General features: G+C 41.5%; 1 protein-coding gene across 6 annotated transcripts in view; it reads left to right on the forward strand.

The window, feature by feature from the left end:
- nav2a (neuron navigator 2a) overlaps positions 1-17,954 on the forward strand; it is a 209,517-nt gene that overhangs the window by 157,681 nt on the left and 33,882 nt on the right. For 5 of the 6 annotated variants that reach the window (XM_039603162.1, XM_039603226.1, XM_039603266.1 and 2 more), the window contains 5 exons: positions 2,364-3,594; positions 5,585-5,694; positions 5,796-5,904; positions 6,607-7,029; positions 13,716-13,838. In XM_039603162.1, coding sequence (XP_039459096.1) covers positions 2,364-3,594; positions 5,585-5,694; positions 5,796-5,904; positions 6,607-7,029; positions 13,716-13,838 — 1,996 coding nt within the window. Of the gene's footprint in view, positions 1-1,656; positions 1,778-2,363; positions 3,595-5,584; positions 5,695-5,795; positions 5,905-6,606; positions 7,030-13,715; positions 13,839-17,954 lie in introns of those variants that run through there. The other variant, XM_039603302.1, reaches the window with a different exon arrangement.

The raw sequence follows: 17,954 nt of genomic DNA on the forward strand, positions 1-17,954 counted from the left end.
CATTTTCTGCTTTTTATTTTAACCACCAATGCTTGCAGTAATTAAGCAGTTAAGCCATGACTACTCAAATTCTTTCAACATGTTTCCTCAAGTAGTCAGCTCAGCCAGAACAGTAAAGGAACGGCAATGAGAAGATTTAATTCCTGGACTTGGCTGGAGGCTACACAGGGGTCATAGGGTTAGTGACCCACACAGTGGGCCACGTTAAAACAATTATGTGTTTATTTTTGAGGTGAAACTGCTTCCTCAAGTGCAAAAACTCCACCACTACATGAGAACAACATAATCTGCATGTCTGCCTGTTAATTTATCTTGATTGGTTCAGATTTGGACAAACTGAAAGTGATGCATACAAAACACAAAAGTCATCAGTGTTCGCTTAGACATGAAGCTGACATTTGCAGAAATTTCTAGATTAATGGAAAGCTGTGTAGGTGTCACAGGGGATGAGGTCTTCACACCCTCTTGTGGTCACTTCATTAAGTATACAAGTGGCAGTTTTGATTTTTATTCATAGAGGAAACTCTTTATTCTTTCACTGGTATTTATTTTGCATGTGACTGATTTATGTTTTTAATTTCTAAAGCCTTTCCAGGAATTGGGTCCCAAGCTTCTTTTAAGTTGAAATTGTGTTGCAACAGTTCATCACGCTAGTGTCAAATCTGACCCAACCCGTTGAAGATTGACTGCTTTCCTTCACCCCTAACAACCTAACTGGAGCGTGTAAGCCCCGGTCACTGGGTCCAATCTTGTCAGTGACTAGCTGACCCATTGTCCAGAGCCTTTCCTTTCTTTCTTTTTTTTCCAACAAAAATCCAAGCTGACCCCATTCTTGGACAGTACCGACCCTCCTGCTGGCCTATATCAAAGCCCCACTCATCTCAAACCTGCAGTATCAATCCCCTTTATTCTCTTTGCAGTCCCCGTAATCACAGCAGGTCTCCCTCTCATTCAGCCGCTACCAATTGGAAGCCAGCTATTAGCAACCTGACCCACTTTGCTGATTGCTAACTACTAGCACATCTAATTGGGCCCTAATCACTTCCTAATGGCTGCATTGTTTCAGGCTGCTCTCACTAAATGCTAAATAGGGGTAGAAAGAAGCAGCAGTGAGTGGCTTCCTATTTGCAATTAGGCCATGAAAGGTGCTATAAAATGAAATAATCACGCAGGACTAGTGTTTAATAAATTCTGACATAATGAGAGCATAAGAATAACTTATGTAGTAAGTGAGTTAACATAGCTGTGTGAATTGATCAGAATACCAAGTTATCTGTATTGATTTTCATGTGTAATTGTTCCTCTGAATAGAAAAAAATGTATTGGCATGCAATTGGAGTTTGAAATGTGTTTTCTCTTGTCTCGTCTAATGAAAAACACTTGTAATAAAAAGAAAACTCAGGAGGTTTTAGGGGTTTGTAGATGAAGAAGGACAACAGAGCAGCTGCACTATCTTTGAATTAATGTGTCACTTTTTGTGTTTGTGTCTAAGAAGTAAGAGGAGTGTGTTACAGCTAAAGTGAGATGATTCATTGCACCCAGTGCTCCCTGCACTGGCCCTCTCTCTCTCTCTCTCTCTCTCTCACCCTGGCCGTTGGTGTTTGAATATTCAAATGTTGCTGGTCTGAGCTCCATGCTGTTAGTAGCCCTGCTGTGCGTACACATTGAGATCTTGAGCAGCACTCAGAATACTTGGGGTTTTTTTGTTTGTTTATTTTTATATGGGCGGTGACTTATACCTGAATGTTCAGCTCTTGCGTTGCTTCTCCAGCTCTTGGTAAGTTTGCTTGTTGAGAGTCACGTGCTGCAGATTTTCTCAGACAGCTCCTTAATGAATGATGGATCTGTAGCAGGAACATGTTTGTAAAAAAGTACTTTCTGTTCTGTTCATTTCTAATTCAAACCATATTTTTTCGTCTTGTTTCTCAGTTTAATATACAGGGGGGTGGTGTAACTAGACAGTGTTTCTTTGTTAAGCAGAGGGACCGTGACCAAAATAAGTCCATATAAGTCCATGCCTTATAAGTGCAGCAGCACTGCTTCTTGACTAGGCCTGCTTGGCAAAACTTAAAAGCACTTGAGTATGGCCCTCATTGTTTTTATAAACAGTTTGTGATGGGCTCCTCTCATTGTTAGTGCTAAGGGGTTTTTAACAGTTTTGGTGGTTAGTCCAGAGAAAAGTAATGGCATGTTTGGTTATATCAACACAGGCCACCTTCAGGGCTTATAAGGTAACTCTGTGTGGGGTCAAAGAAGCTTCTGTTTTTCCTTGTGTCCTTCAGATTCTTCATCTGCCTGATTTTAGTATCTAAGCTTTACCTCCCTTCTTTATTGTTTAATAAATTGTCTCTTTTCTGGTACAGATTCCTCAGAGGGCCTGACCTCACAACCTTCGGTGATGACTGAGCATGCTCCATCATCTGCAGTGTCTGTCAGCTCCTCCACCAGCATCCCTGCCACTACCTCTACCCTGATCCCTCCCTTGTCCTCATCCTCCTCTTCCACAGCTATTCCCCAGCCCAACAGCAAGCCCTGGAGGGGCAAGTCGGCAAGCTCCAAACACACCTCTTCTAATTCCTCCTCCTCAACGAGCCCCCCCTCATCTGCCATGCAGTCTGTCAAGCAGGAGAAGGACACTTCCTGTAAGACTGCTCTGACGAATGAAGCTCCTCCTAAGGTGGTAACTCAAAAGTCAATGCTGGAGAAGCTTAAACTCTTCAACAGTAAAGGAGGCTCCAAGTCGTCCTCCATCTCTTCCTCCAATGGGGTAGGGCCCCAGACTGTTAATGCTGCACCTACCAGGCAGCTTGGAGCGGGGCAGGTGGAGAGAGCTGAGACAGGCTCCAACACCGACCCCTTAGAGGAGGATGATGGCAATGTTCGGCCGGGACTCAACGGAACCAGCAATGGGAATTCTTGTGGAGCGGCTCCCTCTTCGGGAACTACTGTTTCTACCACCGCAAGCAGCCCCAAAATAGCTCTGAGGGGCATTGCCCAGCGAACTTTCAGCAGAGCTTTGACTGCCAAGAAAGGCTCAGTCAAAGGAGCTGAAAAAGATAAGGAGAAGGGGAAGGAGAAGGAGAAAGGGAAGGAGGTAGGGAAGCGCACCTCCGTCCCTGATAAAACAGAGCTGAGGGGAGAGGAGCACAAGGAGGAAGTAGTACCTGTTGCTCTGGATGCTGACACAAATAAAAGAACCTCTAAAATTGCCAGTTTCATTCCCAAGGGAGGTAAAGTGGCCAAAAAAGAGAGTTCCACCCCTGCACAAAGCGGAATACCAAAGCCAGGAGGCAAACCCACAGGAGCTGGTGGTAAAGCTTCTTCAGTGAAGGAAGCAGGGGAGAGGCCTCGGAGCATGCGGTTAGGAGGGGGTCTCGCCATGCACCGTGGCCCCCTGGACAGAGACAGGGACAGCAGACACTCCAGCTCTACCTCCAGCCTGGCCTCCACAGAAGGAAAGACCAGCACTGCCCCTGTGGCAGGTGGGGGCACTACGCAGAGCACAGCCAGCAACACGGTCAGCGTGCAGCTACCTCAGACGCAACAGCACCATAGCCACCCCAACACAGCCACTGTTGCACCTTTCATGTACAGGTAAGATTGCACTTTCTTGGAGTAGCTTGTCTAAAGTATGTGGTAGTGAATCTCAGTTTCACCTGCCTATATCACCTATATGCAATAATGAAAGCAAGTAATGATAATTTATAGTCAAAAACTATATATTAAAAAAATCTATCTCTCTCTCTATACACACACACACACACACACACACACACACACACACATATATATATATATATATATATATATGTATTACACTGTTAGAAAAGTAAAAAGAAACAAAATGAACTTAGGCCTCATAAAACAACACTATTAAAACAATAGTATTAAAACACTGCTCGTACAGTATGCTGCATATTCATTCTGTTGTATATGTGATCATGTTTCAGAACTTATTCCACATATTTGAATGAATATGAATCGTGTATAACCCGGCTCTATGTTTCCAGGGCTGTGTAAGTTTATAAAAAAATGGAGTGAAGCCTGCAAGCTAGTTCAGACAGGCAGCTTGAGTTGCATTGCGTCATACACGCTAACATGCCTCACTTTGATTATATCGTGTACCAGATACGCCTTCACAATTTGGCGATCCGTTTAAGCTGCAAACTATCCAATCTTCCCCCCCGACAGAAAGCGCTGTCCTGTATTACACATGCTGTTTGAACCTCTCCACCACTCTAGCATCCATATGTAGGTTCTCAGGGTGATGTTTACTTAGCCCTCCTCAGTTTTATGTGTAACATATTTGCAGGGGGGCTTGAAACCAAACTTTTAACTGGACAGCGTGTGTGTACTGTGTCCTGTCTGCTATCCCTTCACCCCAACTGGTCGTGGCAGATGGAAACCCCTCCCTGAGCCTGGTTCTCCTGGAGGTTTCTTTCTGTTAAAAGGGAGATTTCCTTCTCACTGTTACCAAATGCTTGTTCACAGGGGGTCATCTGATTGTTGGGTTTTCTTTGTATTATCGTAGGGCCTTTAATTTATTCAGGCAATTCTTGTTGTGATTTGGCGCTATATAAATAAAATTGGATTGGATTGGATTGGGGTTTTTTTTCACCAAATATCTGTTATGGAAAATGCAAAGTTTTGAGTTTTTGAGTATTTGTCCATCTCTAAATTGTTAACCAGCAATCTTTAATATGTTCAGGTTCTCATATTTTGCCTGCCTGTTTGTACACGTGCATCTGGGCAAATATGTGTAGATGTTGTGCGCCCCTGACCTCTGTCCTGGTCGCAGTGTGATAAGGAAGGAGGTCCCTCATGCGCTCAAGAAGTCTTTTCTAACAACCACTCATTAACTTCCTGATGCTTCCTGTGCTGCTGCCCTTTCTCCCTGTGTACATTCTGACCTATAGTTAACAACCCCACCTCCAAAAAAATGCCTCCATTATCAGCACTTTGAAACTTCCTCTTTTGCTGTCAGGTACCATTACCAGCAGGATTATACCGCCTCCACCTGTCAGGAAGATTATGTTTGACAGTAAATGAGAAGAATTAAAAACATACGATCAATGCTGATGACCATTAACTTAAAAGAAAGCACACTGGTAGAAATTAGAGATAGAAAAGATATGGAAATAAGTTAAAGTTTAACCCTGTATTAGGTTGGTTAGCCAGAAGGTCGAGAAGAGTTGCCATGCTGCCATTCTCTGTACAACAGTGTGAGTCTGAAGCAGTCAGTGGTTTTCTTTGGCCGGTACACAGAGCGACTAGTCAACAAGGACAAAGTCTGGAATCGGGCAAAGACCTCAGGCTGCATATGAGTGAAGCTTTCGAATGTCATCATTTCAAAACACTACCAGTGGTTCAGCTGTATCGATTTATCCTTCAAAGGCAAACTTTTCTGCCGTGTGGGGATTAGCAGGCATTCATTTCGGACTCCAGTCACAAGACTTGAAACACAGCAGATTTAAATCTTAATCAGGTTTATCCCTCTTTCGTGACAATTTGCTCAATATTAGGTCCCCACTAAGTGCACAATAATTCAGAATCGATTTGATCTGTTGCACAATTTATTTTACAGATCCCAAACAGACAGCGAGGGAACAGTGACTACTGAGACCGATTCAGGAGGCAGAGGTGGAGACATTTCCTTCACCAAGACCAGCCAGACATCCATCGAGGACCTTTCAGGTTGGCGATCAATGGAAATATGTAATCTTTCTGGTTCAGCATAGAGAAATTACGTTCTTTAATTTTTTTTGTTTTTATGTTTTTTTTATTGTGCTACTCAGGTGAAGACCCGGAGACAAGGCGGCTGCGTACTGTCAAAAACATAGCTGACCTGCGGCAAAACTTAGAGGAGACCATGTCCAGCCTCCGAGGAACTCAGGTCTCACACAGGTACAGTGATTGGCACTGCGCTCTGGCTCACCCCACATAGTGTTTTTCTTGATATAGAGCAATTAATTTTTCACTGAGCTTGTTAGGAAAACAGTGCTTGGAGTGAAGTTTATATGCGAACAAACACCTACTATCTGAACAGCAACTGAAGTTTCTTACAATGCTGTTATGGTTGAGTGGTAAATCGTCTAAATCACACTCATTTTTTTGGTGGATTTGAATCAGTCACTTAACTGTCTCGTGGTCAGTAGACTATGTCTGTCTGCGTTTAACAGGTATTACCTCCTTTTTTTTCTTATAGCAGTCTCATCCTTCTTTTTAGGGATCCTTTACGTTGGGCAAGTCTTTGATGCTTCTGGCTTAGCTTTAATGCCATTCCCTCCTACAGAGTTGTGACCTGTGCTCTGGTGTTATGTGTCAGTGCTGACCCAACTGTCTACATAGTTTATACTCTGCTCTAAGGTCAATAAATCTGTTGTTCATAAATGAAATTGTGCAATTTGACACTTTTTTTTCCCCAGTACTTCTCTCTGTTCTATATTTCCAGATCCTAGGAAAATAATTCTAGACATTTGGTGTAGTGATTGGCCACTTGCTTACTGCTGCAAAAGGCACATTTTTGAATGAGATGTTATCAGAAAACATTAATGTGTGCTCTCAACTTGTCTTGCCTTTAATTATCGTTCATTGTATTCCGCTCAGCACCTTGGAAACCACCTTTGACAGCAGCATTACCACAGATATCAGCAGCGGTGGCGGCACAGGCAGTGGCAGCAGCAATAGCGGAGGTGGTCGAAGCATCCTCAGCATTACATCTTCCCGCCCCTCACTATCGTCGTGGCGACTGGGCCAGTCTAGTCCTCGTCTTCAGGCGGGTGATGCCCCCTCTACGGGGAATGGTTACGGTGGCCGTGTGGTTGGTGGCCAGGGAGGACGCTACCTTTACCCCGGGAACCTGCGGCGACAGCTGGCTGGCAGGGGAGGAGCCCTGTGCAGCGTGGACCTGGGAGACAGAGCCGGGGAAGACGTCGATATTGATGGTATCCCAATGGAAGTCACGGGATACATGAGCGATGGAGATGTGCTGAGCAAGAATGCTGTGCGCACTGATGATGTGACCAGTGGGTAAGTGAGTCTTTTTTAATCAGACACATGTGTTATCAGTACAGAAACCTTTAGCCAATAAATCCATTACTGTCCACATTAGTTAACAAGAGTATCTAGAAACTTTCACTGGTTCTAACATCTTCACCGGGAGGATTTTCAGCATTTCTCTGTTCTGTCATCGTCCATGTATCATCTTTTGTTTCTGTATTGTTGTTGGATTAAACAGGAAAAACATGAAAACCTGTTAGAAAGATTTTGCAGCATTTACTAATACCGCATTACAGTTCAGTATTTGTGACAAAAGTACCGACAAAAACATATTTGGAGTTTTTCCCAACCACAAAAGATTACTGGTAAATATTCTAATAACTCTGATGTGCTCAAACATATAAAAAACATATGAAAATGGATGCCACGCTTATATAATATGACTTTTATGGCTGAGACGTGACAGTTTGGTCTCTCAACAATGAGAGACTTGTCTTTAATGTAGGCTTACCACAGGAGGGCAGTAGTGTTTCTTGACTGTATGTGTGCAACCCAGCTGACAGATGATATCTCACAGTTTAGTCTCTATAGCACAAGTATCATTTATTCTGCACAGTGAAGATCCCACAAGTTTGCAGCTTTCAGTGTTTCGATGCTGTTGTCCTGATAACCTGGTTATTTTTCTCTTTGAAAGCAAGTGACCGTGTTGTAGCAGGCCCCTTGCATACCTTGGCTGACACACAATTTAAAGTACTGTTGTCATCATTATTATCAGATGAAGCCGTAAAAGGCACCAAATTATCTTCAGATGGAATAGAAAGTTGGAAAACAAGAGATCAGGGTATTTGTTCAGATTCTGTGTAACGTTAATATGAATGAGATTTCATAAAAGCAGTGAAGGTGATTTTAAAAAACAAACAAACAAAAAAAACATGCCTCTTAAAAGCTGTGTGGAAATTACTTCATCTGGCCTGCATAGATCTGGGACTGAGTCACCAGCCCCGAGGCACCTTTAGAAAGCCAGAGAGCAAAGTACTGTTGAACTACTTGATATATCTGAATCTGTGACTAAGCAAACCAAGCCAGGCCGCAGCCACACCTGGACAGACGAGTGACGTGTACCTGTGAGCCAAGACATTATCTTATTCAAAACACTTTATATCGGTAAGAACTATGAATAAGACAAAAAAATATATACCACATGTTTACATTTATAATTAATAAATCTTTTTTTTGACAAACTGATTCATCAGTTTAGTCTTTAAACAAAGGAAATCAACATCATCCTCACGTTTTAGAAGCTGGTGCTTTTTTAGACTGGTAAATGATCATATATCCATCATTTCAAAAAACCTTTTTGTCATTTGCAAGCTAGATTGGATCAAACAGACTATGCAGAGAGTAAATTGAGCTGGATTTGATGTTTAAATGGTGCCTTTTTGTCTGTGTGAGAAACAGGCTTGTGGTGTGTATTTGGTCTCAGCTGTCTGAACTCTATGGATGATGTGACGGATGGCTGGCAAAATGAGCTTTTATTCAAATGAGAACATGCTGACTAGATTATATTCTTTGTGTTGGGGCGAAGGGGGTGGGGGGGATTGCAGAGTGTGTGTGTGTGTGTGTGTGTGTGTGTGTGTGTGTGTGTGTGTGTAAGAAAGGAACTGTGTAGGTACAGCCATGTGGGTGTGTGGGCAGTCTTCCTTTGGGTTAACCATTATTCTCGACATCCTCAGGCTATTTAACGATTAGCTCCATTCCAAGCATGTTAGCGTCCACAAAATAACAGGTTCTTCTGCACAAAAGTGGTATGTTTACCCAGAGAGGAGGAGCTGGCTCTTGGATTAGAGCCGTAAACTCTCACACCTCAAGTCTTTGTTACCTCTTAAATGTTAATTAAATCTGAAATCACACGTATTACAAAAGGTGCTTTTTTGCCTCTCTTATCTCTATGGCACGCAGACACTTGGGGTTGATATTTCTCTGAGCTCCTGGCTTCCAACACATTGTCATTAAGGCTTATGGAATTTAATTTGTGGCCTTTGTGGTGGAAAAATTATTGTTTGTCCCTGTAAGAGTGAATCCACAAAGATCTGTCTGTAAAGTTGCCCCTAATTAATTCTACAAAGTGAGATGTTCATAGCTATGAACAACTCTGATACAATTTCTACTTCTGGAACCAAAACAGTTAGAAACATTACTTGAACTAATTCTTTAACACCTGTAACAATATTCAGTAGCATAAAATAGCTGTTAAATAGCAATATATAATAATTTATAACATGTTTTAATTTTCGCTTGCGTTTTTAATTAAACATTTGTAGTATTGGGGGAGTATGAACCAGTATAATATTCTGCAGCTGCTCTTTAGAGCTGTCCACGTCTCACATGCAGGCCAGTTAGTTTTTGGGACACCAATAACATTCCTGCTTTGAAAGGGATACCTTCACTGAACACGTGTCCCTGCTAATGAACACAAAACACATGAATTGAGCCAGAGCAGGTGAGATAATGCTTATCTGGACATTTGCTAAGTAAGCACAGTGAAAGTCACCTTGAATTTATTATATCAATAAGTCCCCACAAGCATACAAATATTTGGGGCAGCCCCTAATTCTGCTAGAAGTCTCTGCCGGTTAAAAGGGAGTTCTTCCTTCCCACTGTTGCCAAAGGCTCTCTTGGTGGTCAAAAGAAATCAATGGTAAATAGCCATAACAGTAAAACAACTTATAGCCAAAATATAAAAAATAATTATTTAAAAGACATCAACCTCCACACTCTATTTACTGGGGTCCAGTAACTGTATTTGTCTTTTATCTGTTTTCAAAGCCTCAGGTATTTTTTTTTCTTGCTGTTTTAAATTTTATGGAAAAAATATTGCGATAATGTTGAGAGGTAAGTCAACAATGAAAACAAGTTGCAGCTCTAGAAATGTCTAAGGAATCTACATTCTTGATTGCTTAGAAACATCTAGAGACATAACAGGTAATTTATTTACATACAGTAAATCCTAGTAGACAGGCAGTGTGACTGAGGACACCACTTTTACTAATTACTGTGGTTTTTCAGTGACCAATCACCCCCGCCCCCTTCTTTTTTTTTCCTTTCGCTATCTCTGGTCATGGAAATGTGGGGATCTGTCTCCCCACCTCTATGGCTCAGGGGTATGTGGCTGATATACCACTCCCCCCACTCCAATTCTTCCCTCCTCTCCCTCCTCCACCCTTTGCAGACAGACCCAACCTCCAGTCAGGAGAGAAAAACATGTGGACCAGGGGAGCGAGACTGCATATCAACACTGAGTTTTCACAGAGCAGGACACACTTACAAACAGTCAGGCTGCACCTTAGTATATACATGGAGAGTTTCTGGGTGCTTTGCATTGATCTCTGATATCACCAAACAGGTTTTCACCTGGTGATATCACAGCAGATCTCACACACGCACAGGACCAGACTTAGTAACAGCAGACAGAAGAAGCCAGACAGTAAAAGACAGTTAACATTTCTTTGGAGATTTTCATCAGCAAAGATCAACACACACCTGGACTTGTTTATTTTTCTTCGGACTAACTGTTTAACCATGTTCAAGGCAGACAGGTACGTCAGAGTGGAGCAGGAGCTGTAAAGTTGACTGTTTGTTTTTTGTTTTTTTTTCCGTAGCGTGACAATATGGGAGTTAACTCCTGTCTGCACCACAGTGCATGCATTGTTAGTGAGTCAAATATATCTGCAATGTCATTTACCCACGACTCTCTCTTTCTGTTAGTTGCTTTACTGTGTAAACTTTACCTGGCTGTTCAGTGTCAGCCCATAAAGTGTCTTGTTTGGACACGTTTCTCCTGCTGCAGAAGGTTACAGGTTAACAGGCGTCTGAAACAAGAGGAGAGGCCCTCAGTTAGTTATTAGTGTCAAGGAGTAACTTGTCAATCAGGAGTTTTGATTGTGTGTGTCACCGTTAAGGTGACTTTGTGTTGTGATGACAGACGCTTCCCATAAAGAGCAGCAAATCCCCCCATCCAAGTTGGTCCTTTGTCGCAAGAGAATCCCAGTACCTTCAGTGTCTGTGTCTTTTGTTGTTATGGAAATCTATTGCACTCAAATCATATCTGTGCTATGTTGTCTCTATGATTTTTTTTTTATTCTTAAACATATCCCATTAATTTGTTTCATATTTAGTAGTTCATGGGTCATTTGGTTTAATGTTGACAGTTTTATTTATCTATTGCTCAGAAATGTTGATAGGCACCAGTTGATTTTAAATCAGTAGCATCAGCATTTTGGCCATTACCATGTTGTCGTTGGTTTTTTTTATCCAGGGTTAATGCATCTGGACAAAGGGATGAAGTGCTAATTTATGAATTGTGGGTAGCAAGTCTTGTTACCAAGCAGCAGCAGGATTTGTGTGGGTGCAACTGCTAATTAACACTAATTTAAAGACTAGGAAAATACTACAATTCTACATCTTGGATAATCTTTTCCACACAGCAGACCATGTTATTTGTCAGCTGTTATTAAAAACCGACAGAAATTAGAAGAGGTGAGACCTAGCAGCCAACAGCTCCCTTTTGGCACACCTGTCAGTTAAATCAGTCGAACACCCAACTTTAAGCCTGAGTAGTGAATTGGATAGTAAGTACAGATGGACTGGAAATCAGAGGGAAAGAGAGAGGAAGACATGCAGCAAAGGGCCACAGGTGGGATTCAAACCTTGGCCGCTGTGTTCTAGCTATGCAGCATGTAGTTGCCTACACTTTAAAAAAAAAATCCAGTTTATACCCAATAATATAATACCAGTATATTCTCTGTGAATACTTTATGTATGTTTTTGTTTTTTAACCAGGCAGCCTTTTAATGCTGTTTAGCTGGACATGTTGACATTGGCATCCTTGAGGACTGATTGACATTTGTGGCCTGCTTAGAGTGGCTCTTGAAGGAAATGCAGTTTTTGGACTTGAGTTAGCTGAGTTAGCTTTATTTCTCAGCCCTGAAGGCTACTGCTGCATATCAATACATTACAGCTCAAAAGGCACGGGATTTACCAGTACCAGTGTTTCATGGTTACAAAATCTGATATATAGGCCAATATTTTTTTTTTCTTTTATACACATGAAACATGAACAGTTTTCCTTAACATTTATGATGTGTGATTTGATTCATTACTAAGATATGACATTGCAGTAAAAAAACAAATTGTAGACAAATACTAAATGCTATTAAAGTAGTAACTGATAAACACTTGGTCTATAAAGATACATTGTCCTTCTCAGTGCAATCCTTCCCCTGGAAGTCTGTGGTTAAAAAATGCTAAAATTTTAGTCCCCCAACCAACGCCTGCAGATGCCGGCTGCCCTTCCCTGGGTCTGGTTCTTCTAGAGGTTTCTTACTGTTAAAAGGAGTTTTTCCTTCCCACTGTTACCAAATTCTTGCTTGTAGGCAGGGTCGTCTGATTGTTGGTTTTCTCTGTATTAATGTACAATATGAAGTGCCTTGAGTATTAAATAAATTGAATTAGTGCATATTTAGTTTTATCACTTGTCAATGCATAATACATTATTACCAGATAACCTAAAAAAAAAAAAACTATCCAGAGCTTGTATATTTTTCTCTTCTGGTTAAGAAAGTATAACATTTGATACTTTTCAGGTTGGTTACTTAGATACATTTAGACACAGTTACATTTTCATGCTGCTGGGGTACAGCACACAGAATCTGCTTTCATGCTGATTCCATTTGAGTCACATTATACAAAGAAGCTCTGTCTGTACGAAACACTGTACTGTGTGTATACTGTATACACATTTAGGTACAAATGCGCGTTTGTCTGTGCGTGTAGGGTTTCCTCTCACTGAGATCCACTTTGAGATAACGCATAACTGCTTTAGTGGTCGCACTTTTGCTAGGCTTCTTTCTCTACTCACATCACTGCATACACAGAATCATCAAAACTTCAACGTTAAACCAGCAAACATCTCATTAAATTACACCCGGGTTAAAGAAGTCAATATTTAGTTCCATTAGGAAGCTCCTCCACAGGTAAATATTTGGGGAATTAGTTAGTGTTGTTTTAGTTTGAATGGGAATGTTTATGTAAGTGCTCATGGCCTCAGCATTAGCCACAGGCTGTAACTGCTGCTAACTGAACCTCCGAGGCCAGCAAGCAATAAATTGAGTCCTTTCAAATATAATTTTCCGTTACGAAATGAAGTGAATGCCCTACTTAGCCTGCACATATAAATACAGTACAAGTATTTTTAGCTTCTTCTAATGCTTAGTTACTCAGTCAATCATAATATTCCAGTCTGGTGCACTGATGGTCTCAGTATTGGTGATGAATTGCAATGTACTTCCTGTAGACATAAAGAGCAAACTGTGTTCTGAGCAATTTTTTCTTTTAAAGGCCACTGTTGTTGAGCACTAGCCACATGAGAGAAATGTCTCCTTAGTTAGTTTGCTGTCTCCAGTGTTGATGTGGGAGGTTTTTGCTCCATTTAAGCCTGACTGATGAGAGCTTCACCTCAGCCAGAGAACTACATGGATGTGGCTTCCTCCTCAGTAATACATTTATAACAAAAGCAGCCCCAGCAAGAAGACAAGTGTCTGTTAACTCGTCCCACTATCTCAAACAAAGTGGCACAACTTCAAATCATCCTCTTTGAGGTCTCTAATTATGTATGTCAGAGTTACTTATTTCTAATACGTTTTGGTTGTCTCTTGCAGCTACATGACTGATGGAGGTTTGGGATTGTACACTCGGCGCCTTAACCGCCTTCCCGACAGCATGGCTGCCGTTCGAGAGACGCTCCATCGAAACGCGTCGTCGGGACAGGGAGATGCTGACAGGTAGGTCTGAAATATCTTTAAATCTTACCTGCTTCTTCTCTTAAACTGGAACCGTTTCATTTGAGGAGAATTTTTTTGGTGCTGTGTTGCAGCTCAATATCTTCAAGTGATCAGTTCAACTGAGTTTGCAATCTGTAGGCTTCATTTCTCAGGAGGCCTTTATGCACCTACTATCGAATGTACTGAGCTTGATGTGTTTGTTCAAATGAAAAACACATAAATATAACTAGCCGGTGAGTTGGCTCATGTCTCTGGTTGCAATGCTTTTTGCTTGTTTCCTGCTGTCACTGTAGAAAATGTAAATTTATCATCCTGCAAGTGAAGGTGGCATGTAGAGATATTGTGTTGTTCTGGGACAGGGAAATATTCAATGAGGTCATCCTGAGGTATGGCACAAAAACAGTGCGTGTGAATGAAATTGCGAAACTTCTTGACCATGGGCTAAACAAGGTGTGTTCACACATGCAGGTAGAAAAAGTCACTCGAACCGTGAAGCGTACCTAAAAATCAGTCTCTGATTAAATATTTGTTAAGGTGGCCTAGTTTCTGCTTCTTCACATGCATTTCAGTGGACGACTGAAAAACAAATGCACAGTTACAGTATCCACTAGAAAATGTCTGCTTTTAACCATATAAATGATAAATAAAAACACACAGAGCGATGCACATTTTAGGGTGGATTTGATTATACTTGTTCAACTACACAGGACATAAAGCAGCGAGCTTTGCGGACACCACACCGCTGATGTACGTAAACTCATCCTGAACACAAGTTTCTGTGTTATTGGGATATGTGGGCCACAACATGTAGTAAAATGAGAATATCGCTTGAATATTTTTATATCTGCGGGACTTTCTGAAGCGTCTCGTTTCAATGCAAGTAATTTGGTGAGACGTTGCCGTCTTTGTCCTGTCACAGAGCTGGAGAAGGATTTTTGTTTCTGGCAAGTTGACAGAAGGAAATGAATGAAGGCTGAGCTGAAACCATGTTACCAGATAGTGATGGGGGTGGTGGAAAGAAAGAGAAATAGGTTGGGGGGAGGGAATGGGCTTGTTATGAAGATGAACTGCAGAATGGATGAAGGTGGTCATGAGAGTAAGGGATAAATCGTGTGTGACAAAGGGGACTATACTATAGGTTAAGACGCGGCATTGGCCTTCTCAAATGTATCCCTTTGTCAACTTGTGATATTTTATTAGATAGGAAAATGTCTATATTTGTGCTTCGGTGAAGTGTAGAAAACAAAAGCTTTTAAACCTTTTTAATCTCTTCACTCTTAAGTGGATGTGTTGCGTGGACAGACGTGTTTCTCAGAGGGTTTCAAGTAGTCTTTGTCCATAAATCCTCAGGTGTGGCTAATTTCCTGTCTGCCAGACTTTTGACCTTCGCCCCCTTGCTACCTTGTACTCTGTACACACACACACACACACACACACACACACACACACACACACACACACACACACACACACACACACACACACTCACACACAAATACACTGTCCTTCACATTAAACAGCTCCAGCCCTCAGGTGGGCCTTAAAACAAACTGTCCTCCTTCTCACCTTTCATCTGTCCCCTCCCTATCATCCTCCTCCTTCTCTCTTTACTCCATCTCTCCTCTCACCTCTTATTTTTCCTCTTCTAAGTTGTTTTGATTAAAGTGCAGCAATGAGAAGAAACTTAAAAGCAATAAAAAAGATAAGTCAGGGGTTTTCCCTTTTGTTTCCATTTGATTTTGCACTTTAATGTTTCCAGCCTAATTTTTAGGTTCAAAAGATTAGAGAAAAATGCAGATGGTGGGCTTTCAAGAGGAGATGAGGTGACTGCAACCACACCTCCTCTCCCCTGAAGGATTGCCTGATAAATGTGCTTACCACTTTTACTTTGAGATTAATTAAGAGAGCTGAAGAAGCAGCTCATGAAATATATTAGCATAATAAACAGAAACTAGTGGAGCTGCAGGATAAAGAAGGGTGACTGGTTTTCTCATGTATAAGATAAAGGCAGTTTAATTCACAAAAGGAGGGTTAACAGTGCGATTTGGGGCTGGTGGAGGAGAACCGGCACCTTACTGTCTCTGCGTGTGCTTTGTACAGTTTATTTGCGAGCGTCATAGTTGAACGTGTGATCTTAAAAGTATGTTTATCTATATATTAATTTACTGGGTATGGTTGCAACCAGGCTGTAGTTGCCTTTAATGCATTTTCTGGTTTACAATGCGGCCGAGCCTCCCAGAGGAAGTCAGGCTGGGGGTAGGTGCCTAGTGTTGTTGTGGCACCGGGGCAAAATGCTTGTGACCCCAGAACGAAGAGGTCACAAGCTTCAAAGGCCCGAGGTTCACAGTTAAGAGCGTTCCAAATGTCTCTAAGCTTTTGCGCTAAAACCCTCCAGATCTGGCCAGTGCCGGGCTAATAAGAAGTGAAGGATGCTGGAAAACACGGTATTGAACAGCATATTTCGACAACAGGGAAACCATGCAAAGTAATTATGAGAGCGTCAGTTGTGGTCTGGCTGTTGGAAGTGCAAAAACTAGTTTGACCAAGTGTCAGATGTATGCAAAGGAGAACATGGAAACAAAATGACTCATGGGAGAACGGGGCCTACTATCCTGAGTGTATAGACAAAGAAAATAGAGGCTAGAAAGTGTGTGTGTGTGTGTCAGTGTGTGTGTGTGTGTCTGAGCATGCTTATCCCTGTCATTTATCTCTGTGGCCAGAGAAAGAGGAAGCTATCCATAATGGCCTGTCTTCTGCTTTGGCTTCTCTTTGTTAGAGCAGACAAAGGGATGAGGTCTTTGTGGTGTGAAAATGCTGTAGCAGTGAGTGTTACAGAGACTAACCCTGTGATTCCTGCATACAGGCGTTGGAGATATCATTACTCTATCCCAAATGAGGACGTGACAAAAAGAAAAAAAAACAAAGGAGCACCACACATAACTCAGTTTGAGACAGTTTTCACACGAATCAGTATAATGTGGAGTCAGAATCCTGTTAATGATTTAGGGTTCTGCGAATAGGCTCTATATTTGTCATGATGGTGTCTACACGATAATACATAAAGTCTCCATTTTTATTGATATATTATTTGTTTGATAGCTGAGAAAAATGAATTTATATTGAAATAGACCAAAGTATGTCAAAAACTAAAACATTGCTTGTAAGTACAAGCACAAGTGCTGTTTCTTGGCTGGGTCAGATCACTCAGAACATCATTGTCAAAGTGTCTTTCAATAAGAGCCTTTCCTAAAAGGTTTTAAATCAAGATCAGAGACTTGGTAGACTTCCAAAGACTTCAGAGAGTATGTGTATATGAGTTATAGATACAAGTACTTACAGGGAAAAGCAAACAGGGTTGTCTTGTGATGAAATATAATTTGGATTACAGACTATTCCAACGACAAAGACACTGTAGTCCCGAGGTAACATAAAGAACAGGAACAAAGAAAGTACTTGTTTTTTTTTTTAAATCTCTGTGTATGTTTTACAGGCTTTGTGTGATGCTTCTTAAGAGCAGGATTACACTCATGTTTCAGAAGCTGTTTTTCAGTCTGTTATCTTTCATTGTAGATTTGTTTACTTGGTAAAGTATTTTGCATTACCCTAATAAACTAAAATAAACTTACCACCTTTGACTAAGCCTTTATGCCTTTCAAGGTATTCAGATCATTGTTAGAAGTACATCTAAATACTCCTCATTTATTGCAGTAATGCTTCAATAGGGCTCATTAATGCAAAGAAACACAGGAAGGCCTTGGTTCAACTTTTAGCATAGACTGTGATGGACTGTATTGGCAAATTCCCACATTCCTGGAACATCACTCTGCAGTGTGAATTGTGCAAGTCCACTGTGATAACTTGCTAAACCTGTAAAATCCCTTCTCTTGTTAAGCTATTGTGCAGTCTCTCAACATCTGTAACCCAGCCCGGTTGTTAAATGTTGCTGTTCTATTTTCTGTCAGTATGGACTACCTGCAGCTACCTGGTCAGTGGTAGCTCCTCTGATTTGCTCTTAACTGCTTATCCAGGGGGGCCAAAGCTCATGTCAGCTCTCACAGGGTGAGAAGCAGGACACACCCTGGACAAGTCACCAATCTATTGCAGCGGTAGACAGAA

Source organism: Oreochromis aureus, linkage group 1 (assembly GCF_013358895.1).
Source record: "Oreochromis aureus strain Israel breed Guangdong linkage group 1, ZZ_aureus, whole genome shotgun sequence".
Classification (NCBI taxonomy): Eukaryota; Metazoa; Chordata; class Actinopteri; order Cichliformes; family Cichlidae; genus Oreochromis; species Oreochromis aureus.